This window comes from Pteronotus mesoamericanus, unplaced genomic scaffold (genome assembly GCF_021234165.1).
Source record: "Pteronotus mesoamericanus isolate MK-2021 breed Mesoamerican mustached bat unplaced genomic scaffold, CSHL_Meso_final contig_639, whole genome shotgun sequence".
NCBI lineage: Eukaryota > Metazoa > Chordata > Mammalia > Chiroptera > Mormoopidae > Pteronotus > Pteronotus mesoamericanus.
This window is the reverse complement of record NW_026555223.1, coordinates 1,191,103-1,210,536: the sequence shown is the minus strand read 5'-3', so window position 1 is coordinate 1,210,536 and position 19,434 is coordinate 1,191,103. Positions and strand designations below refer to the sequence as shown.

At 47.3% G+C, this 19,434-nt stretch overlaps 2 protein-coding genes across 3 annotated transcripts; one reads left to right on the top strand and one right to left on the bottom strand.

Annotated features, from left to right (window-relative positions):
- Nucleotides 1-772: 772 nt before the first annotated feature.
- Nucleotides 773-10,306, bottom strand: PAF1 (PAF1 homolog, Paf1/RNA polymerase II complex component). Of its 2 annotated transcripts, XM_054580802.1 has the most exons (14): nucleotides 9,999-10,306; nucleotides 9,426-9,455; nucleotides 4,393-4,485; nucleotides 3,948-4,069; nucleotides 3,791-3,857; nucleotides 3,604-3,705; nucleotides 3,416-3,521; nucleotides 3,254-3,322; nucleotides 3,063-3,166; nucleotides 2,861-2,977; nucleotides 2,633-2,761; nucleotides 1,630-1,735; nucleotides 1,427-1,517; nucleotides 773-1,338 (listed from the first exon to the last, which is right to left on the bottom strand). In XM_054580802.1, exons 1-14 carry the CDS (start codon nucleotides 10,043-10,045, stop codon nucleotides 902-904), a joined length of 1,620 nt encoding a protein of 539 aa, XP_054436777.1. In that variant the 5' UTR covers nucleotides 10,046-10,306; the 3' UTR covers nucleotides 773-901. The 2 variants fall into 2 exon arrangements, with proteins under 2 accessions (XP_054436777.1, XP_054436778.1); XM_054580803.1 differs by lacking the exon at nucleotides 9,426-9,455.
- A 262-nt stretch (nucleotides 10,307-10,568) lies between these two features.
- Nucleotides 10,569-13,807, top strand: MED29 (mediator complex subunit 29). The gene is made up of 4 exons (XM_054580848.1): nucleotides 10,569-10,827; nucleotides 11,360-11,418; nucleotides 11,697-11,781; nucleotides 13,502-13,807. The coding sequence occupies exons 1-4, from the start codon at nucleotides 10,612-10,614 to the stop codon at nucleotides 13,742-13,744; spliced, it is 603 nt and encodes a 200-aa protein (XP_054436823.1). The 5' UTR covers nucleotides 10,569-10,611; the 3' UTR covers nucleotides 13,745-13,807.
- Nucleotides 13,808-19,434: the final 5,627 nt, after the last annotated feature.

The following is a 19,434-nucleotide window of genomic DNA, read 5'->3' as shown; positions in this document are numbered from 1 at the left end:
CCCCACCTCCTCTCCCAGTGCCGGGCTGGGCGGGGTGTCAGGTTTATTTATGTACCTCTTGCACACTCATCAACCTATGCAAGTCCCCCACCCCGGCCCCTCCATGTTTCTGTGCCTTTGCTCATTCCCCTCAAATTCCCAGGGCTTCTCCAGTTCCCCTCCCACTAGCCCGGGGAAGTGGGATGGACAGGGGCCACCTCGTATGGAATCAGCAGGGTGTCCCTCTTCAAGGACCCTCACCTCCTCCCTGCCAGTCCTGTCTTGTTCACTATCCATCAGGGTGAGCTGGCTCTGCCTGGCACTAGGAGGTGGTGAGGGATATCCACACACACATACACACACAATGGGAGGCAAGAGTTGCCCCCCTCCCCCTACCTGACCAGAGTGTGCAGGACGCAGGCGGCCCCACTCTGATGGGCAGGACCCTATACCTCTCCAGTTCCAGCCCCTCTGCCATGATTTCACCCTCCCTTCTATTCCCAGCCCCACTGGCAGAATCAGCTTTGAGTAACTGTACAGTTTTTCTCGCTGTTGGAGATTTATTTGTTTGAGTTTCACTTGTTTAATGGTCTGGGCTTATTTTGGAAAAAAAAAAAAAAAGCAACAACAACAAAAAAAAATATTCTGACCTTTGTTATGCTACATTTCATTGGAAGTCTAACAGTCCTGCCTCTGTGACCTTTGCTTCTATGCCTCAGGCTGAGGCCACTGAGTACCTGAGGTTGGGGTAGGAGGGGGTAGATACAGGCAGAATGAGTCCATAAGGCCTGGGAAGGGAAATAGAGAAGCTGGCTTTATTAACAGCAAAGGTTTGGAGGAGAGAAACTGAAAGGCTCGCAAACAGCACAGAACAGTGCCTTCCTGCACATAATCATCATGTCCGTGCCAGCCCCAAAAGGACTCAGTCACTGTCACTGTCTGCTTCACTGGAATCAGAAGCTGCAGCTTCACTGCCATCCTCCTGGGCTGATCGTTCACTGCCACTGGGGAATGGACTGGCACTGCGGCTGGGGCTCGGGCTGCGGCTGGGGCTCGGGCTGGGGCTGCGGCTCCGCTGACCACCCCCCTCACTGCCACTTTCTGAGTCATTGTCACTGCCATGGACTCGTCCTCTGTCGTCGTCGTCAGAATCGGCATCTTCTGAATCCGCATCACTGCCAAAGATCTCCTCTTTGTCCCGGGCAGCTCGGGCCTCATCCTCACTGCTCTCCTCCTCACCGCTACCACTCTTGTCGCTTGCCTCATCCCTTTCACCCTCTTCCCGTTCACTCTCACTGCCTGAGCGCTCATCCTCACTGCCTTCTTTCTCACTGCTGCTGCCCTTCTCTCGTTCCTCATCTGTGAGGGAAACAAAAAGAAGTGAGACCCAGTTCCCAGCCTCCCAGGGCGGATTCCCAGTGACAGGGATTGACCTATGCAGCTTTACCTGAGCCCCCAGCTTCTTTCTCTTCCGTCTCCATTTCCTCCTCCTCCTCTTCCTCAGGTTCATGGTTCTCCAGCTGGGCCTTCCGTGCCTCCTGGGAAGCAGCAGGGTTTAGGGGAAGAGAAGGTATTCTATCAGGCTTCTGTTTCCCTCTTCACCCACCACCACACTCCCCATGGGTGCCCTGAGCCAGTGGGGCTTGTTACCTGGGCTTCTAATTCCTTCTCATTCATGTCACGGTGCTTGACCACAAGCAGGGCATTGGTACCCGACTGAACCCCAGCCTTGGCCCTGCGCTTACTGAGGCGGACCCTGCAGTGGGCAAGTTGAGGGGAGAGGTATGGAAGATGCAGTTAAAGAACCCCAGTGGGGGACCTGGTTTGACTGGGATTTTAGGTTCCTAACCAATATTTAGCCCAGAACAGACCAGAATAAATACAGATTGAATAAGGAAGACTAACCTCTGGTTTGAGGCAGGGGAGAGAAAGAATAATGGCTCCCAAGATATCAGTTTGGTTGCCTTTGTGTATAGATTTTAATGTGAATCAATTACCAACACTTAAAAACAGAACCTAGATTCCTAGTTTTGGGAAAATACGAATGTATGGCCCCACTGGGCCTTTTTGGGTTGGAGTCCTTTGCTGGGCTGGGTCATGCGGTGCCCCTTGGAGCCCAGCAACAGTTCTGGGTCACCCATGCCCCCCCCCCCCACAACCAGCCCATGGTGCCACCTTCCATATTTCCTGCCTGGCTTCCAGGATCTGAATTTGTAATTTCTGATTCAAAAAGAAATTCAAGGTCACACATTTCCCCTCCCAACCTTTACACCAAAGGCCCCAGACAACAGTAAAATTTTAGCCATCGGGGAAGAGTTTTTAGGGCCACATTTTTGCACTTGGGTATCCAGCATTTCATTTAAAACATACTAATTTTATGTGTAATCCTATACTTTGTTTACTTTCACATGAAGTCTCAATATCAGGAAGCACAAGAGGTCTCTATATCTCCAGCATTACCTAAAGACCTTCCTGGGGGTTCTTGCGTTAGAAACAGGTCTAGTCCACATGCATGAGCAGGCTTTTGCTGCTCCTGCTTACAAATGCATGTGACGAACCCTTAGGTACAAATGATCTCCAAGGTGGTATATCCCAGGGTCTTGATCCTGAAGCACAGGCCCAGACTAATCTGAGGTAGGAATGCACTGAGTACCTGGTCTCCAACTCATTGTAGTAAACTCCGTCACCCTCTCGGAAGATGAAAAAATAGTTTTCCTCATAACCCTTGCTAGCCTTGTTCTTCACATTCCAGTTGTATTCCCGAGCAATCTTGTAGTCATACCTGAGGATGAGGGGAACACGGTCAGCCCCATTTCTTCCCTATGAGAGGTAAAGGGAGACACACTTCTCAATCTCCAAAACCTAATCCCAACCCACGCACACATCATCTGGTGCATAGTCCATCTCCTCCTCCTGGTCCCGCTTTCGTTTCTTCAGTGTCTCTTCCACAGGCAGGAAGTAGGCTACAAATTGGTTCCCTTCCTCATCCATCATGCCTCTGGTTGGAAAAATAAGAGGAGCAGTGATAAATGAGGTCAAAAGGCAATGAGGAATAGGCCAAGATTAAAGGCAAGGCCACTTACCTGATCATAGCCTGAGACATCATCTCCAATGCAGCTGCACCACTGGTGTCCTTGGGGGCTGGGTCTGAGTCAAAGATTACCTGAGCGCATGGATTAATCCACATCTGGGGAATAGCGGGCATTGGAATTAGAAGTCAGATGGGCAGAGATGGCAGGCTATCCTACCCTCTACCCCCTGTCCCAGATCTGACCTTAAAGTCTGGGAAGACAGGCATGACCTCCACTGGTGTCACTCGGGGCTTGCTATAATGCTGGGAGATCTGGTAGGGACAAAAATAGGATGAGAAGGAGAATAAAGAGCTCTGCAGCCAACTGTTATTTCCTGCCTCCCCCCATCTTAGTCCCTCAATTACCGATTTCTGGGCATCCTCAAAAGTCTTCTCAATGGCTGTGATTTGGCTATCCCTGTCTTTGTAAATTTCTTCCTCAGTAAACTGTTGTTTCACAGAAACCCCAATCCTATGGGTGAAGAGAGAGGCTTTTAGGGGCCACTGGACACACCTGAAATTTCCACCTTCCCTCCATACCCACCACAACTTACTTGACTTCAGGCTTCTCATTGGAGATGCCATAACGGTTGAATTCAGTGGAGATGTACTCTGTCTTCCGCATCCATGGCACCACCTTTGCATGCTGCTGAGACCTAGGGTGGAGGATCAGACACTTCAGGACCCCATACCCTCCTTCCATTGGAGCCAGTTCCCAGTCCCCACTCAGCACTCCCTTACCTCTTGGAGCTAGTGGGGGCCTGAATCTCCTCTTCCAGAAGCTTTTCATCAGCTGGGTCTAACAGTACTGGAGAGCAAGAGAACAAGGAGACCATGATGGAGACCCAGGCCTGACCTTTGCTAGCCTAAAGCAGGCCCTCCCTGCCTTCTTACATACCATTGGGGTCAATGCGGTAGGTGTCAGGGTTGATGAGGTCAATGGTGACCCCCAGGTCTGGCTCAGTCAGAAGGTCATGTTTGTGCTGTTTTTCCAAGGAAGTTGCTTTGTACTGGACGAACCTGGGTAGGGAAACGTGCCCATTATGGTTTCCTGATTCAGCTTTACCACTCAAATCCCTGCTTCATAGAGGCTAAGCTTCTATAGGGAGGAACTCAAGAGTGGAATATCCCCCATGTTGGGGTCTAAAGGCTGGCTCTCTGAATAAGAAGAGACTTGGACACTGCTTGCTCATCAGTAAATATTTACCAGGCACCTACTACTACAGTATGTGCTCGGTACTGTTCTAGGCCCTGAGGAAAGTGCAATCAACATAAGAGGTCCCTGGCCCTCAAGGAGCTCATACTCTAAATCACTTGTTTCCCATTCCCAATCTTAGTCTCACCTGTTCTGGTCGAAAGGGTAGGTAATGAATTTGGGGTCGAAGGGGATGTCAGGGAGGCTATTGCAGTACTTGACACGGCAAACGACTCCAGACCTGGGAACACAATAGCTCATTTAAAAAGTTGCTATGAAGATCAAAGGAAAAAGTATCAACTCAAACTACAATAATTAGGGAGGAGACGCACAGCACAAAAAGACATAAAACATGAATAACAAAGTATGGAGGGGGCAGTAAAAATGTAGTCCCTATAAAATATATTTGAATTGAAAAGCTTATCATCTTAAAAATACTCTGCTAATGATATCCATAAACCTCATGGTAATCACAAACCAAAAACCAACAAAAGATACACAAATAATAAAGAGAAAGGAACCCCAACAAAGTATTAAAGAAAACCAGCAAACCACAAGAGAAGAAGAAAAACAGAGGACTATAAAAAACAACCAAAGAACACTGAACAAAATGGCAATAAGTACATACTTATCCATGACTGAAAGACATAACAGACTGAAAGTCAAAGGATGGAAAAAATCCCCCCTTTCTAGCTCTCCAGTATTCCTGTGCCTTTCCCTGCCTGCTGCTCTCCTCGCCCCACCCCGCCCCTTTCTTCCCCTCAAGTAGCTTTGCTTGCTTTCTCCTAAGCTTCAAGGGCTGCTCTGTAACTTGCTTCCTGAATCTATAAAGCCTAACTGGCTCATTTCAATGACTTTTTAAATAAACTTTTACTTGTATTTGGAAAAAATAATATTAAGATACCCCATGCAAATAGAAACAAAAAGAAAACAAGTAGCAGTCCTTGTCAGACAAAATAGACTTTATTATAAACAAAAAATGTAAAAAAAAGAAAAGAAGGACAGCCCTGGCTGGTGTGGCCCAGTGGCCCAGTGGATTGAGCACTGGCCTGCAGACTGAAAGGTCACCGATTCAATTCTGGTCAGGGCACATGCCTGGGTTGCATGCCAGGTCCCCAACTGGGGGCATGCAAGAAACAACTGATAGATGTTTCTCTCCTACAGAGATGTTTCCCTCCATTCCCCTCTCTCTAAAATTAAGTAAGTAAAATCTTACGAAGACAAGGACATTACATAACCACAAAGGGGTAAATCCAAGAAAGAATATAGCAACTGTAAATATCTATACACCCAACATAGGAGCACCTAAATGGATAAAGCAAATATTAACATATAAAAGGAGAAATCCATAGTAATATAGTAGGTAGCTTTAGTAGCTCATTCACATCAATGGATAAGTTCATCCAGACACAAAATTAATAAGGAAATAATGGCCTTCAATGTCACATTAGATCAGATAGACTTAAGAGACATTTATAGAACATTTCATCCAAAAGCTGCAGAGTGCACATTTTTTTAAAGTGCCTATGGAACATTCTCCAGGCTAGGACCACAAAATTAAACTGAAATCATAACAAGCATCTTTTCCAACTTCAATGTCATAAAACTACAAATGAACTACAGGAAGAAAACTGGAAAAACACAAATACATGGGAGACTAAACAACATACTACTAAACAGATCAAAGAGGAAATCAAACAGGAAGTCAAAAACTATCTTGCCCTGGCTGGTATGGCTCAGTTGGAACTTTGTCCCATATACCAAAGGGCTGGGGATTCGATTCCTGGTCAGGACACATAAATAGGTTGCAGGTTCCATCCCCAGCTGGGGCACATACGGGAGGCAACCAATCGATGTTTCTCACATCAGTGTTTCTCCCTCTCTCACCAAAATCAATGTATTTTTTTTAATTACCTTGAAAGAAATGAAAACTTTTCAAGAATTATGGGATGCAGTAAAAGTTCTAGTTACACAGGCCTACCTCAAGAAACAAGAAAAATCCCAAGTAAACAACCTATCTTTACACCTAAAGGAACTAGAAAAGAACAAAGCTAAGGAAAGCAGGAGGAAGGAAACTGTTATGGTCAGAAAGGAAATAGAAATTTTAAAAATAATAGAAAAGATGAATAAAACTAAAAGCTGGTTCTTTGAAAAGATAAACAAAATTATCAAACCTTTAGCCAAACTCATCAAGAAGAAAAAATAACCCAAATAAATCATCAAGAAAGAGAATGTATAGCCAACACCACAGAAATACAAAGAATCATTCAAAAAATGCTATTATATGCCAAGTTCAATAATCTAGGAAAAAAATGGATAAATTTCTAGAAATATATAATAATCTTAGACTGAACAAAAAGAAATAGGAAATCTAAACAGATCAATTACCAGCACTGAAATTGAAGTGGAAATCAAAACTTCCTAACAAAAGTCCAGGACCAAAAAGCTTCACAGGTGAATTCCACCAAACACTCAAAGAGTTAACATATCCTTTTTGAACAACTTCAAAAAACTGAAGAGGAAGAAACACTTCCAAACTTATTCTACAAAACCAGCATTGCCTTGATATCAAAACCAAAGACACTGCAAAAAAAAAAAAAAGAGGGGGCTGTAGTTTGAGATCTTGCTCCCCTGCATTGTGGTGTTAGCCTGGCTTAAATAAACTCATAAAAATTTAAAAGGAAATTACTAGCTAATGTCCTTAATGAACACAGATGCAAAAATTCTCAACAAAAGATTATCAAACCAGATTCAACAATACATTAAAAGGGTTATATACACCATGAACAAGTGGGATTTATCCCAGGGATGGTTCAACATCTATAAATCAATGTGTCACAAAGGCTAACAAAACAAAGGATAAAAACCAGCCCTGGCCAGTGTGGCTCAGTGGGTCGAGTGCTGGCCTGCAAACCAAAGTGTTGCCAGTTCAATTCCCTGTCAGGGCACATGCCTGGGTTGTGGGTCAGGTCTCCAGTAGGGGGCACTTGAGAGGCAATCACACATTGATGTTTCTCTCCTCTTTCTCGTTCCCTTTCCCTCTCTCTAAGAATACAGAAATAAAATCTTAAAAAAAAAAAGCTATATGATCACCTCAAAAGACGCAGAGAAAGCATTTGCTAAATTCAACATCACTTTATGATAAAAACTCTCAACAAAGTGCATATAGAAAGAACATATCTCAATATAATAAAGGCTTATATATGACAAACCCACAGCTAATATCATATGCAATGGTGAAAAACTAAAGCTTTTCCTCTAAGATTAGAAACAAGACAAGGATGCCCATTACCATAGTACTGTAAGCCCTAGCCACAGCAATTAGTAAGATATAAAAGACATCCAAATCAAAAAGAAGTAAAACTCATTTTTTGCAGATGACCTAAATACTATATATAGAAAACCCTGTGGAACCCACCAAAAGAAAAAAAGATCAGAATAAATGAATTCGGTAAAGTTGCAGGATACAGAATCAACATACAGAAACCTGTTGCATCTCTATACATTTACAATTGCATCAAAAAGCATAAAATTTCAAGGAGTAAATTTAACCAAAGTGAAAAACCTGTACTCAAAAAACTGTAAGACACTGAAGAAATAAGCTGAAGATGCAAATAAATGAAAGATATACCTTGCCCATGGATTGAAAGGATTAATATTGTTATGCCCTTGTACCTAAAGCAACTTACAGAGTCAATGCAATCCCTATTAAAACACCATTGGCATTCCTCTCAAAACTACAACTAATGCTAAAATTTATACAGAACCATAAAAGACCCTGAATAGCCAAATAAATTTTGAGAAAGAACAAAGTGGGAGGTTTCACACTCCGATACACTATGCTATACTATAAAGTTACAATAATCAAAACAATATGGTCCTGGCATAAAAACATAGATCAATGGTAGAGAATAAAGAGCTCCCCCAAAATCCTTCACTTATATGGTCAATTAATCTATGACAAAGGATATACAATAAGGTAAAGACAGTCTCTTTAGTAAGTTGAATGCAACTGGACCACTTTCTTCGACCATATACAAAAACAAACTCAAAATGGATTAAAAACTTAATCCTGACAACATAAAACTCCTAGAAAAAAAACAGGTGGTAAAGTCTTTGACATTGTTCTTAGCAATATCTTTTTGCATATGTCTCCCGACACAAGGACAACAAAAGAAAAAAATAAATGGGACTACATCAAACTAAGAAGTTTTTGCACAGCAAAGGAAACTATCAACAAAACAAAAGATAACCTACTGAGTGGGATAAGATACTAGTAGCAAATGATACATCTGATAAGCAGCTAATATCCAAAATACATAAGGAATTCATACACCTTACACACACACACACACACACACACACAATCCAGTTTAAAAACAGGCAGAGGACCTGACTAGATATTTCTCCAGAAAGGACAAACAGATGACCCACAGACATGAAAAGACCACCAGGTAAATGCAAATTAAAATCACGAAGAGATATCACCACACACCTGCCAGAATGAAAAAATAAGTGCTGCTGAGGATGTGGAGAAAAGGGAGCTCTCCAAACACTACTGATGGGATTGTAAATTAGTGCAGCCACTATGGAAAACAGTATGGAGATTCCTCAAAAAATTAAAAAAAGAGCTGCTATACAACCCAGCAATTCCACTTCTAGGTATTTATCTGAAAAAAAAACCAAAACCCTAATTGGAAATAGTATATGCACCCCATGTTCATTTGAAGCATTACTAGTTAATCAAATAGCTTTAGCAACTTTGATGTCCATGAACAGATGAGTGAGTAAAATCTGTTGTATATGTATGTATAATGGAATATTACTCAGCAATAAAAAAGAATAAAATTTTGCCATTTGGAACAACACGGATGGACCTAGAGAGTATTATGTTTAATGAAATATGTCAGAAACAAATACTGCATGATTCCACTTGTGAAATCTTAAAAAAACAAAATAAAACAGAAACAGACCCACAGATATAGAGAACAAGCTAATATTTGCTAAAGGGGAGGAAGGTGGGAGTTTGGGGGAAAATAAAAAAAATAAAAACAGCTGATATATTTGGGAGGGAGGGTTGGAAACCGGCCCTTGCTGCCCACCTCTGCTTCCAGCCCCCATTGGCCCACCCCTCTTATGAAAACAAAATGGGGGGAAAAAAGAAAACATAATGGGGCTCACCTCTCAGGCAGAGTCCGGTGGGAATTGGGCCTGGTAGGTGAGAGAGAGAGAGAGAGAGAGAGGCATTGGTAGAAAGATGGAGTAGAGGAGATTGACAGGAGAGTGAAGGCGCCTTCTCCAAGTTTTTAAAAGGTAATTTCTTTGGTATGGGTGCTTAACTGCTTTAATAAAGGGAACCAATTATTCAATTCCTTTTAGAAAAAAAGTGTCCCTAAATGCTTAAATGAATGAAGCAAAATACTCAATCCCTTTTCAAGGGGGTGTCTTCAAGTATGTAATAAAAAGAACCACATACTTGTGTTTGGAAAAAGAGATCTCCAGACGCTTGCCTGGAGGCATAAGAGCTCAATACCTTCTGAATAAAGTCTCCAAGAGCTTAATTCCCGAATTCCTTGTCAGGGAGAAGGGGCAACACCCCATCCCTGAAGGAACCCCTCTCCCCCTCAAAGGTGAGCGCTCCATGACGTAACGGGAAGACCCGGAGGGCTCGTGACATTCTAAGTAGATACCCGAGCCCGACCCTCCGCCTCGCTAAAACCTGGATAAACGATAGAGCCAAGCGGCGAAGTCTACCTGTGGCCATCTTCCCGCTGGGCCTGGGTCTGGATGGTGGGCGCCATAGCGACGAGGCGACGGTCGTCCGGACTGGGCCCCGGCTGAGCTGCGGAGGGAAAGGTGGACCGTGCCGACTTCAACAGACACCTACTCCGAGGCAGCGCTCGGGTTAGCGCTCCTATCCGTGTGGGGTTAGCGTCGTAAAGAGGTGGGCTGATGAGAAGCGTTACAGTGGGGTACTCAAGTAAACACCCAGCCCGCTATTCTCGGCTGCGGACCCACCAACTGCCGCCAGGACCGAGAAGCGCGGACAAGTTCCCTCGGGCCGCGAGGCCTTCTGGGAAGTAGAGTCCGAGTTAAAGCCACACCCGGATTGGCCAGGGACTGGGTAAGAAGGGGCGGAGCCAGAGAAGGGCCTTTTGTGATTGGTGAATAGGTATGTTAGTCTGAACGTCTGATTTGAGAATGAAGTGTTGGAGAGGTGGGTTCCTTCTTTCCGCCCATTGGCTGAATTGTTTGAGTGGCGCTAACTAGCTAGAGGGGCCTGGAGCTGAAGATGCTCAAAAGAAACCTGGAAGGACGCACTTGTTGACGCACTGTTAACGCACTTCCGGCGCGCTGCGTGAGGAAGATGGCTGCGTCTCAGCAGCAAGTTTCTGCGGCCTCCTCTGCTACTGGTGTGTCGGGACCAGGCTCGGCTGGTGGCCCAGGTGCTCAGCAGCAACCGCAGCCACCGACACAACTGGTGGGATCTGCCCAAAGCGGACTTTTGCAGCAACAGCAACAGGACTTCGACCCTGTGCAGCGCTATAAGATGCTCATCCCACAGCTGAAGGAGAGTCTTCAGGTGATTCGCCGGGACCTTCTGGAAATTAGCGGGGTTTGGTTCTCTGACTCAGAGGGGGCAGACTGGGGGGATGCTTAGGTAGGGAGCGAGTAAAAGGAGCTCTAGGCAGGGAAAAGGAGTTAGACTTGGTCTTCGTGGGAGCAGCGCGGATGTTGAGCCTGGGATTGGCTGGAATTCGACTGGGAGGGAGTTTAAAAGAGAAACCGGGCTCTGGTCGTTAAAGCCTGAGAAAAGGGCGGCTCGTACAGAGAGATTCTGCTCGCTTTGGTGGGGGAAGAGAGGACCCTAAAGTATTTCGGGAGGTCATTGGCAAGAACCCCAAGTGAGAGCAGGTCGTTGGAAAAATACTAGTGGTTTTGCTATAGAGAAGTGGAAGCGGGGGTTACTCTGGAGTTACAGGAGAGGTGTCAAGTGAAGATGAGACCTGAAATTTATTGGATCTTAAAGAAAAAGTAGACTGCCAAAAGTGTCCCCTTCTGTTTCAACATCTCCCGCATCTTTTTTCTTTTTTTTTTTCTTTTTTTTTAACTAGACTTTGATGAAGGTTGCAGCCCAGAACTTGATTCAGAACACTAACATTGACAACGGACAGTGAGTGTAGTTCCGTTTCCCAGGATGTCCTTTTGTGTTTACCCTATTCTTAGAAACTCATCGCCCAGCCCCACCCACCCACCCACCCTCCCTCCTATTTTCAGTCTGGGTTCCCGGCCTTGCTCTTTCTGCCTTTTCTACAACTACCCATCCCCTAATCCCTGCTTCAGGGCTTCTGGGCCATTACCTGGTTTCCTGATGATACTTGGTTGGGTAGAGACTGATGTACCAGAGATTGGAAATCCATTCCTCAGTCTCCTTCTTCTCTTGGTCTATAGAAAAAGCAGTGATGGACCCATACAGCGCTTTGACAAGTGTCTGGAGGAGTTTTATGCCCTCTGTGACCAGCTGGAGCTCTGCCTGGTAAGAAGCCTCCTAGACACTGGGTGACCACAACCCTGATTCAGTCCCTGGGTCTTCAGGAATCCTCATTCAGTCAGTCAACACACACACACTGAGCACCTCCTGTGGACCCTGGGCCAGACCTGTGCTTCAGCTGATGTTGGGGACACCGTATTGTCCTGATCTTTGTCCTCACAGAGCTTCTAGTTCAGTGGGATGACATACGTTCCCCAACAATGATGGTTCAGAGTGCTAAGAGCTGTGGTGGGAGAAGCCCAGGCCTCAGAGATGAGGGCTCAGATGGTGGTGGAGACACAGTTGGAGAAGTCAGGATTAAAATGAGGGAAGCTGAAGGAGCTGTGGAAGCCCAGAGAAGGCATCTGACCCTACCTAGGATGGTACTAGGGAGAGATTGGCTCAGCGAAGGCTATTGGTGGAGAGCACGTTGGAGCTGAGGCAGTAACAAAAATGGAAGAGGAAAAGAAGGGCAAGTGGTTAAGTGCACAGCATCTGAAATCAGATGGACCAAGAACCTCAACCTTTGAGCCTTGGGTTCCTCCCTTGGAAAATGAATTTTCAAGAAAGACTCAACAAGTTCATGCATGTAAAGTACTTAATATGGTACAAAGCACATAGCAAACATTTCCTGTAGTATCATAATTGTCATCATTGTTTTCAGTGTATCGTCATTGTTATTATTTTGAATCAGGTTTTGAAGGAAAAGTTGGGTTTGAGAAGCCTGGTAGTAGTAGAAAGGTATTCCAACCCAAAGGAACAACTTCTCCTTTAAGTTCCCTTTAGGGGTGTCATGAAATACAGTCTGGCTGAGGTGTACTTGGCATTAGGGCTTGTTGAATTTTTTTTTAAGTGCTAATGGCAAGATTTATTAGAGCAAAAACAAAGGAAGGGCTTAGAATAGAAGAGGCAAGATCACAGCAGCGAGAGTAAGCCTAGGCTGTGCTGCCTAGAGTAAGGAAGGAAAGTTATAGAGGCAAAAGGAGACTTTTTAAAGCCCACTGCTCCCCTGGTTGCAAGTCTCATGGGATCCTTACAGTTTAGGAGGAAAAAAAGAAAAGAAAAGTATGGTCTGAAGAAAGGGGGGTTGTTGCTACAAGGTTGCTGAATTTTTAATATAGCACTGAGGGGGCTGGGAAGCCATCCAGGATTTCAGGCAGGGAAGAACATGGACCCATTGCTTTTTTAAGAATATTCCCCTGGCTTCCAAATGAAGGCTGGGTTAAAGGGGCCAGGATAGAGGCTGGGAGTTCAAGGAGACAGCCATGACAGGATTCAATGGGCAAGGCTCTAGCAAGGCAGGGCCCTGAGGAAGAGGGGAAAGGTATTTGGGAGAGACCATGGAACTGACAGGTTGCTGTAGGAGGAGCTTTCAGGATGAGGCTCAGGGCTCTAGTCAGAATGATAGGCTATCCCTTAGACAGGGAACTGGGAAGGGGACCGGTTTCAGGGGAGAGGGTGATAGCTCTGGATTCCCAGGGAGGCTGGAGACACATATGTACTGTCATCAGTGCAGAGGTGAGCATTGAGTGTTGTGTAGGGATTAGACAGCCTCAAGAGGGCATGAGAATGAGAGCAGGCGATGGCCCATGGGAATTGCTGTATTTAAGAAGGCTTGGGTAGATTAAGTACATAGGCCAGGGAGGCCACCCGAGGCAGGCCCTTGGGGCAGGGTTGGGAGTACCCTGAGCGAGACTGATGCTGCACCTTGCCTGCCTGTCCACAGCGCCTTGCACATGAATGCCTATCACAGAGTTGCGACAGTGCCAAGCACTCTCCCCTGCTGGTGCCCACAGCCACCAAACCAGATGCTGTACAGCCTGACAGTCAGCCCTACCCTCAGTACCTGGCACTCATCAAAGCCCAGATTGCCTGTGCCAAGGACATTCACACCGCTCTGCTGGACTGTGCCAACAAGGTTACAGGGAAGACTCCTGCACCACCTACAGGCCCTGGGGGTGCCCTGTGAGGTGGCAGGGCTGGGAGTGGGGTAGGCTGTGGGGGAGAGGGATAGGGAAGGAATAAAGAGTGGCTTCAAAGCAGCTTTGTGACTTTTCTTCACGCCTTAGCTCTTGGGTGGCAGCCAGCAGGGGGCAGCAGAGGCCAGCAGGAAGCCCATCAGGAAGTGGAGACCGCTGCTCTGTGAACTGCCTGCTCTCCTCCCTAGGGAGGGTAGACTTTGGACTGTGCCTGTGTAGGACCTCCTTCTGGGGTATTTCCACTACGTGCCCTGGGTGTGAAGCCCTAACTGGGCCCCTCTCCGTCCATCATTACCTGATTCTGTCCCAGTGTGGGCATGGTCTCTGTGTCTGCTCCTTTTCTAGCGCTTCCCTTGTATGTGTCTGCTGCATGTCTGTTGTCTGTCTGGTTCAGTCTTTTTGTCCATGTGTTTCTCTGCTTCTGTGGTCTTGTGTCTCCCTGTCTGTGACCCTCTTTCTCTTTCAGTTCCCTTTAGTGTCTTCTGCCCCCAACTCCTCACTGGGACTCTTGTGTCTATGAAGGAGATCAGATTCTGGGAGCCAGAACCCCTGGGATACCTGAGGCTAGGGGAGGGAACTCCATTTCAAGGGGCTACAGCCAAGCCCAGAGATCCCAGGCACCTTCCACATCAGCCCAGCCCCCGTATCCTTGGCCCAGGAAAGGGGAAGTAAAAGGGTCTAATCCCTGACCTCAGCATGCCTGGTTGGGGAACAATTCAGGCCCCCACCCATACCCAGGGCTTGCGTCAGCAGCCCTTAAACTAGGGGTATTGTGCAATCCGTGGTGAAGCCTGCCCCAGCTGGATGCCTGGGTCCCTGTATTTTTAGCCCCAAAGGAGAAGTGAAAGGGCCCCAGAAGCGGTGAATCATCAGTCCTGGGGAAGAACCCAGATGCCTGGGACCCAGCTCCGGGAAGCAGAACTTGGGGAGGGGGCTTTGGGGAGGGAGTATCCCACTAGACTCCCCAGTTCTCTGAGAGCAGATTTTGGGGAGCCCAGCCATGGCCTTCAGGCCTGGGCAAGTGCAGGGTGGAGCTACCTGCCCAGGCCAAGCTGGTGGGTGTGAAAGGCTCAAGTGACTCAGCCTGAGGTGGGGGGAGGAGGGAGGACTGCCCCACTGGCAACACCTTATCTGCCCTGATTCCCATGTCACTGTCCAGAGGCCTCCCATCCTGGACCCCACATCTGCAAGGCAACCCTGGGACCATGGAGACTCATGATTCCCCCAAAGCCCAAGTCCCCACACTGGAATCCTGGGAAATGGCCAGCCATGAGCAGGGGTGTGTGTATATCAGACAAGTAGCACAGGCCCTCAGGAAAGGCAGCAAGCCTCTAGGTCACTAGCTGATGCTGCTGTTCACAGGTAGAATTTCTTCCTTAGGGAAGCCACACCTCTGCCCATTTACTTGACTGTATCAGCTCCCCTACCTGATTCCCCGGATCCTATAGGGCAGAGGTGTCCAAACTTTTGGCATCTCGGGGTCCACACTGGGAGAAGAGTTGTCTTGGGCCACACATTAAATACCTTACAATGTGTAATCACAAAAATATCTCATAATGTTTTAAGTAAATTTACGATTTTGTGTTGGGCCCCATTCATTGACATCCTGGGCCACATGCCGCCTGGGGGCTGTGAGTTCCTTAAAGTGAACTGATTAGGACTTTAGCCCTGGCTGGTGTGGCTCAGTGGATTGGGTGATGGCCTGAACCAAAAGATCACTGGTTTGATTCCCAGTCGGGGCACATGCCTGAGTTGCAGGCCAGGATCCCAGTTCTGGCCACATGAGAGGCAGCCACTCATTCATTGATCTTTCCCTCTCTCCTTCCCTTCCCCTCTCCCTTAAAAATACATAAATAAAATGTTAAAAATAAAGTGAACTGATTAGGACTTCAATCTTATCTATAAAATACCTTCAACAGCATCATCTCGATTTGTGTTCCATTGAACAACTGGGGACTGTAACCTAGCCAAGCTGACATGTAAAACTGACCATTGTAATCTAGTTCTTGTTGATTTGGCACCCATATACATCTCTATACTAAATACAAGAACAAAGTTATATTCCCACCTAACATGATGCCATTATCTGTATACAACCAAAAGTGCATTTTCCCCATCAGCTTCCAGATGTAGGGTACATGACATGTACTAGTGGAGATAGGTCAGATTATAGGCACACATATTCAGAAGACTGAGTTACAGTAAACACAAGAAACTAAGAAAATCATAAGGAAGAAAAATACTGAAGAGTATTTATTGGAAAAAAATTCATGTATAAGTGGATCTGCACAGTTAAAGGGTCAACAGTATATCAAACAGAAGTTCCAAGAAGACAAATAGAGCAGAAAAGTAGAATCAAAAGTGGAGAGAGCCCCGGCCAGGTGGCTTGACTGGAGCATTGTCCTAGACACCAAAAGTTTGTAGGTTCAATTCCCACTCAGCACATACCTACGTTGCCGATGTTTCTCACATTGATGTTTCTCTCTCTCTTCCTCTCTCCAAAATCAAAAATTTTCAAAAAATGAGCGCTGGCTGGCATGGTTCACTGGACTGAGTGACTTCCTGTGAATCAAAAGGTCGCTGGTTTGATTCCCAGGCAGGGCACATGCCTGGGCTGCAGGCCTGATCCCCAGTTGGGGGTGCACAAGAGGCAACTGATTGATGTATCTCTCGTACATTGATGTTTCTCTCCCTTTCCCTCTATCTAAAGATAGATAAAATTGTTTAATATTTTAATGAGATTTATAATAGGAAAAAAGAAGGTACTTAAGAATAAATGTAACACAAATACAGAAACCAAAGTTTGAGAGCTTAAGTTGGGTAGTGGTTCATGGGTATTCATTATTATGGTCTGTAAATAGATGTTACATGTGTTTATCTGTCAAATAGATAGCAAGGTTTGTTCGTAATTTTTAAATCCTTGACAGAGAATATGACGGCCTCATTGAGAAGACTTACTTGAAGGAGAATAAGTCATGTGAACATTGGGGAAAAGAGCATTCTAGGGAGAAGGGATGGTGGGTGCAAAGGCCCTGGGGAAGAAATGTGATGGGTCTGTTTACAGGACAATGTGAAGGCCTGGACCACAGTGAAAGAGCTTGTATACAAGTGAGGGCAGGTTACAGAAGACCTTGATTTAGATCTTTACTAGATTTTCGACCCAGAGGGAGATTGTACAGCCTGGTACACAACCACACACTTCAGGGAAAGTACATGAGATGCATAACCATACAGCAAAACATCAGGGTACACAGGGACTTACCCCACCTAGCAAAGAATAGTATAACCCACCATCCTACAATTATGGTGTCCCCAGGGTCTCAAGCCCACAAATAAACTAAAGGAACAATTCAATCATGTGACTATATAAACAACCCTCTAACCACCACTTAACCTGCTATCTCTCACCCCATTGCAGACTTTGCCCATCACAGGCTGATTCAGCCTTACCCTCAGCTCAACATTATCAAAAGCAGCCTTGGCTGGGGAGAGATAAGGTTTCCCAGGTGCCAGCATGTGTGCCTGTGTGTGTCGGTCTGCCCACAGAGGCCACAAGGAACAGTGACATAAGGCGGGATATGCGCCAGCTGCCCTCCCCATCATGCGCGCTTCAGACGTAGGAATCAAAGCTCACCAGTTTCGTTACCTTGTGACTGGGCCACAGAGGAACTGCATCCAGACAGTGGCCTTGCATGTTCTGAGACATCCCCCAAATAAGGACACATCACTATTCACAACACACACTGAGCTGCAAGGGCTTTGCACACAGCCACAGCTGCCTATAATCTCACAGATAGTTACACACTCAACTCTGAAGTGTGTGTGTGCACAGATCTTCATCTCACAAGAGGGCACTCATGCCCTCACTAGATTCACTAGGGGAGCATCATATAGTCACTCCAGATTCCACAGTGGTTCAGAGCTACACAAAGGCGTCTATGTGGGTATGCAAGTCACCCATTCTCATGAACTCAAAGACGGGGATGAGTACACACTCCCCTACCCCAAGACGGTTAAAATAAACACAATATAGTCGATCACACAGGTCGAAGCGGCTTCACACATTTATTCACCGGCATATCAAGTGGGATTGGAAGACACAGGCCTCACACAGGCAAGTGAGCCGCAGGTCTCACCCAGTCACGCTAGGTAACACACCTTCACACCTGCAGCACCCACACTTTCACACAGCGTGTCACACACACACGGTGGCCCGGGCCGTTGTCAACGCCCACCCCACCCGCTCTCGCCCAGTCAATCCCTCCAGGGGCACACCCGGCCCGGGCACACGTGCCTTAAGTACACGGCCCGCTCGCCCGCGCGATCACTCGGGCTCTCACACCCCCGCGTTTCCCGTCCCTGCTTGTTTTTCTGGAAACTCTGCTCTCCGTTCCCCTCCCCCCTTAGGCCGGAAGTGCTCGCTGTATTTTTAGCCTCTCTGGTTTCCGCCCCTTCCCCTCCCCCCCGCCTCCTGCCCGCCCAGTACCTGCCCCCCCTTCCCGCGGGGTACCCCGGCCATCCCCTTCTCCACCGTCATTCCAAAGGGGATTCCCGGCTGCCTCTGGGGCTACGGATTTTCCCGCAGGCTACGTGGGGAGTGGGGAGGAGCCCTGCCCTTAACTTCCTCTCGGGCTGGGACGCCTGAGGGCAGGACAAGGTTGGAGGGGGGATGGGAGCCGGGCTGCTAAATCGGACGGAAGAGGGGCTGGGAGCTCAGACTCTTGGGTTTACCGAAGGAGGGAGTTGGGGGCCCGCTATCCTGGGTTTGAGTGTGACTTGGAGACCCGGACCTCTAGATCTGAACAAGGAGGGGGCAGAGGCCCCGGCTTCTGGGCCCCACCTGCCTGTGTTTGGGTGGTCGGTCCTGCCCTCACCCCTTCCAGACTCTACTTAAAGTTTCCCTGTCCCTAGAACCTAGGTTCTCGGGCCGATGACTCAGCACTTGGGAGAGAGGCGGGGGTCGGCCTGACTCAGGGATGGGAAATGTTCCCTATCTCTAGGGAGTCGAAACTGGAATCCCTCCTCCAGGATCGTGGCCGAGGCCAAGCCGAGCTCCGGGGATTCCAGGGTGCCCCCCCACCTCCCGCTTTCCTGCTGCCTTCGTCCTACAAGCGGCACAGAGATTTGAAGCCTAGCCGGAGGCGGGTGCCAGACACCTCCCTTTTCACCCCTTTCCCGTTGTCCTCGAGCCTCTGTTTACAGGCGACAGAAGCCCTGGTTACAGGAGAGGAACCTGGGCGGCCGGGCTGAGCCTCCTCGTCACGGCTTCCAGGAAGCCCCCTTCCCCCGCCCCTTGTGAGTGAGTCACGGGCGAGCGGGAGGCTGCAACCGTGCCAGAGCCGCCCGCAGCCGCCCAGCTCACGAGACTGGCCGGGAAGGCCCCTCGGCCCCAGAAGGAGCCTCACCAGGGATTCCCCTGAGCTCTGTCCGACGAGGCAGGTCCGCGTGCCTGGCCCACTCTCCCCACCTCAATACAAGCCCGTGGTCACAGCCTGCAAGAATGAACTTTGCACCATTATAATTGCACTCCATGGCAATGATTTCTGCCCCCATATTTTCAGTCAGATGAGCCAGCTCACCAAGACCCCCTTAAGAAACAAGCTTTCTTCCCAGATCTTAAAGATTTCAGGCAGGTCAACCCCTTGATGATAACCGACTTGCAAATGTGGGGAGTGATCCC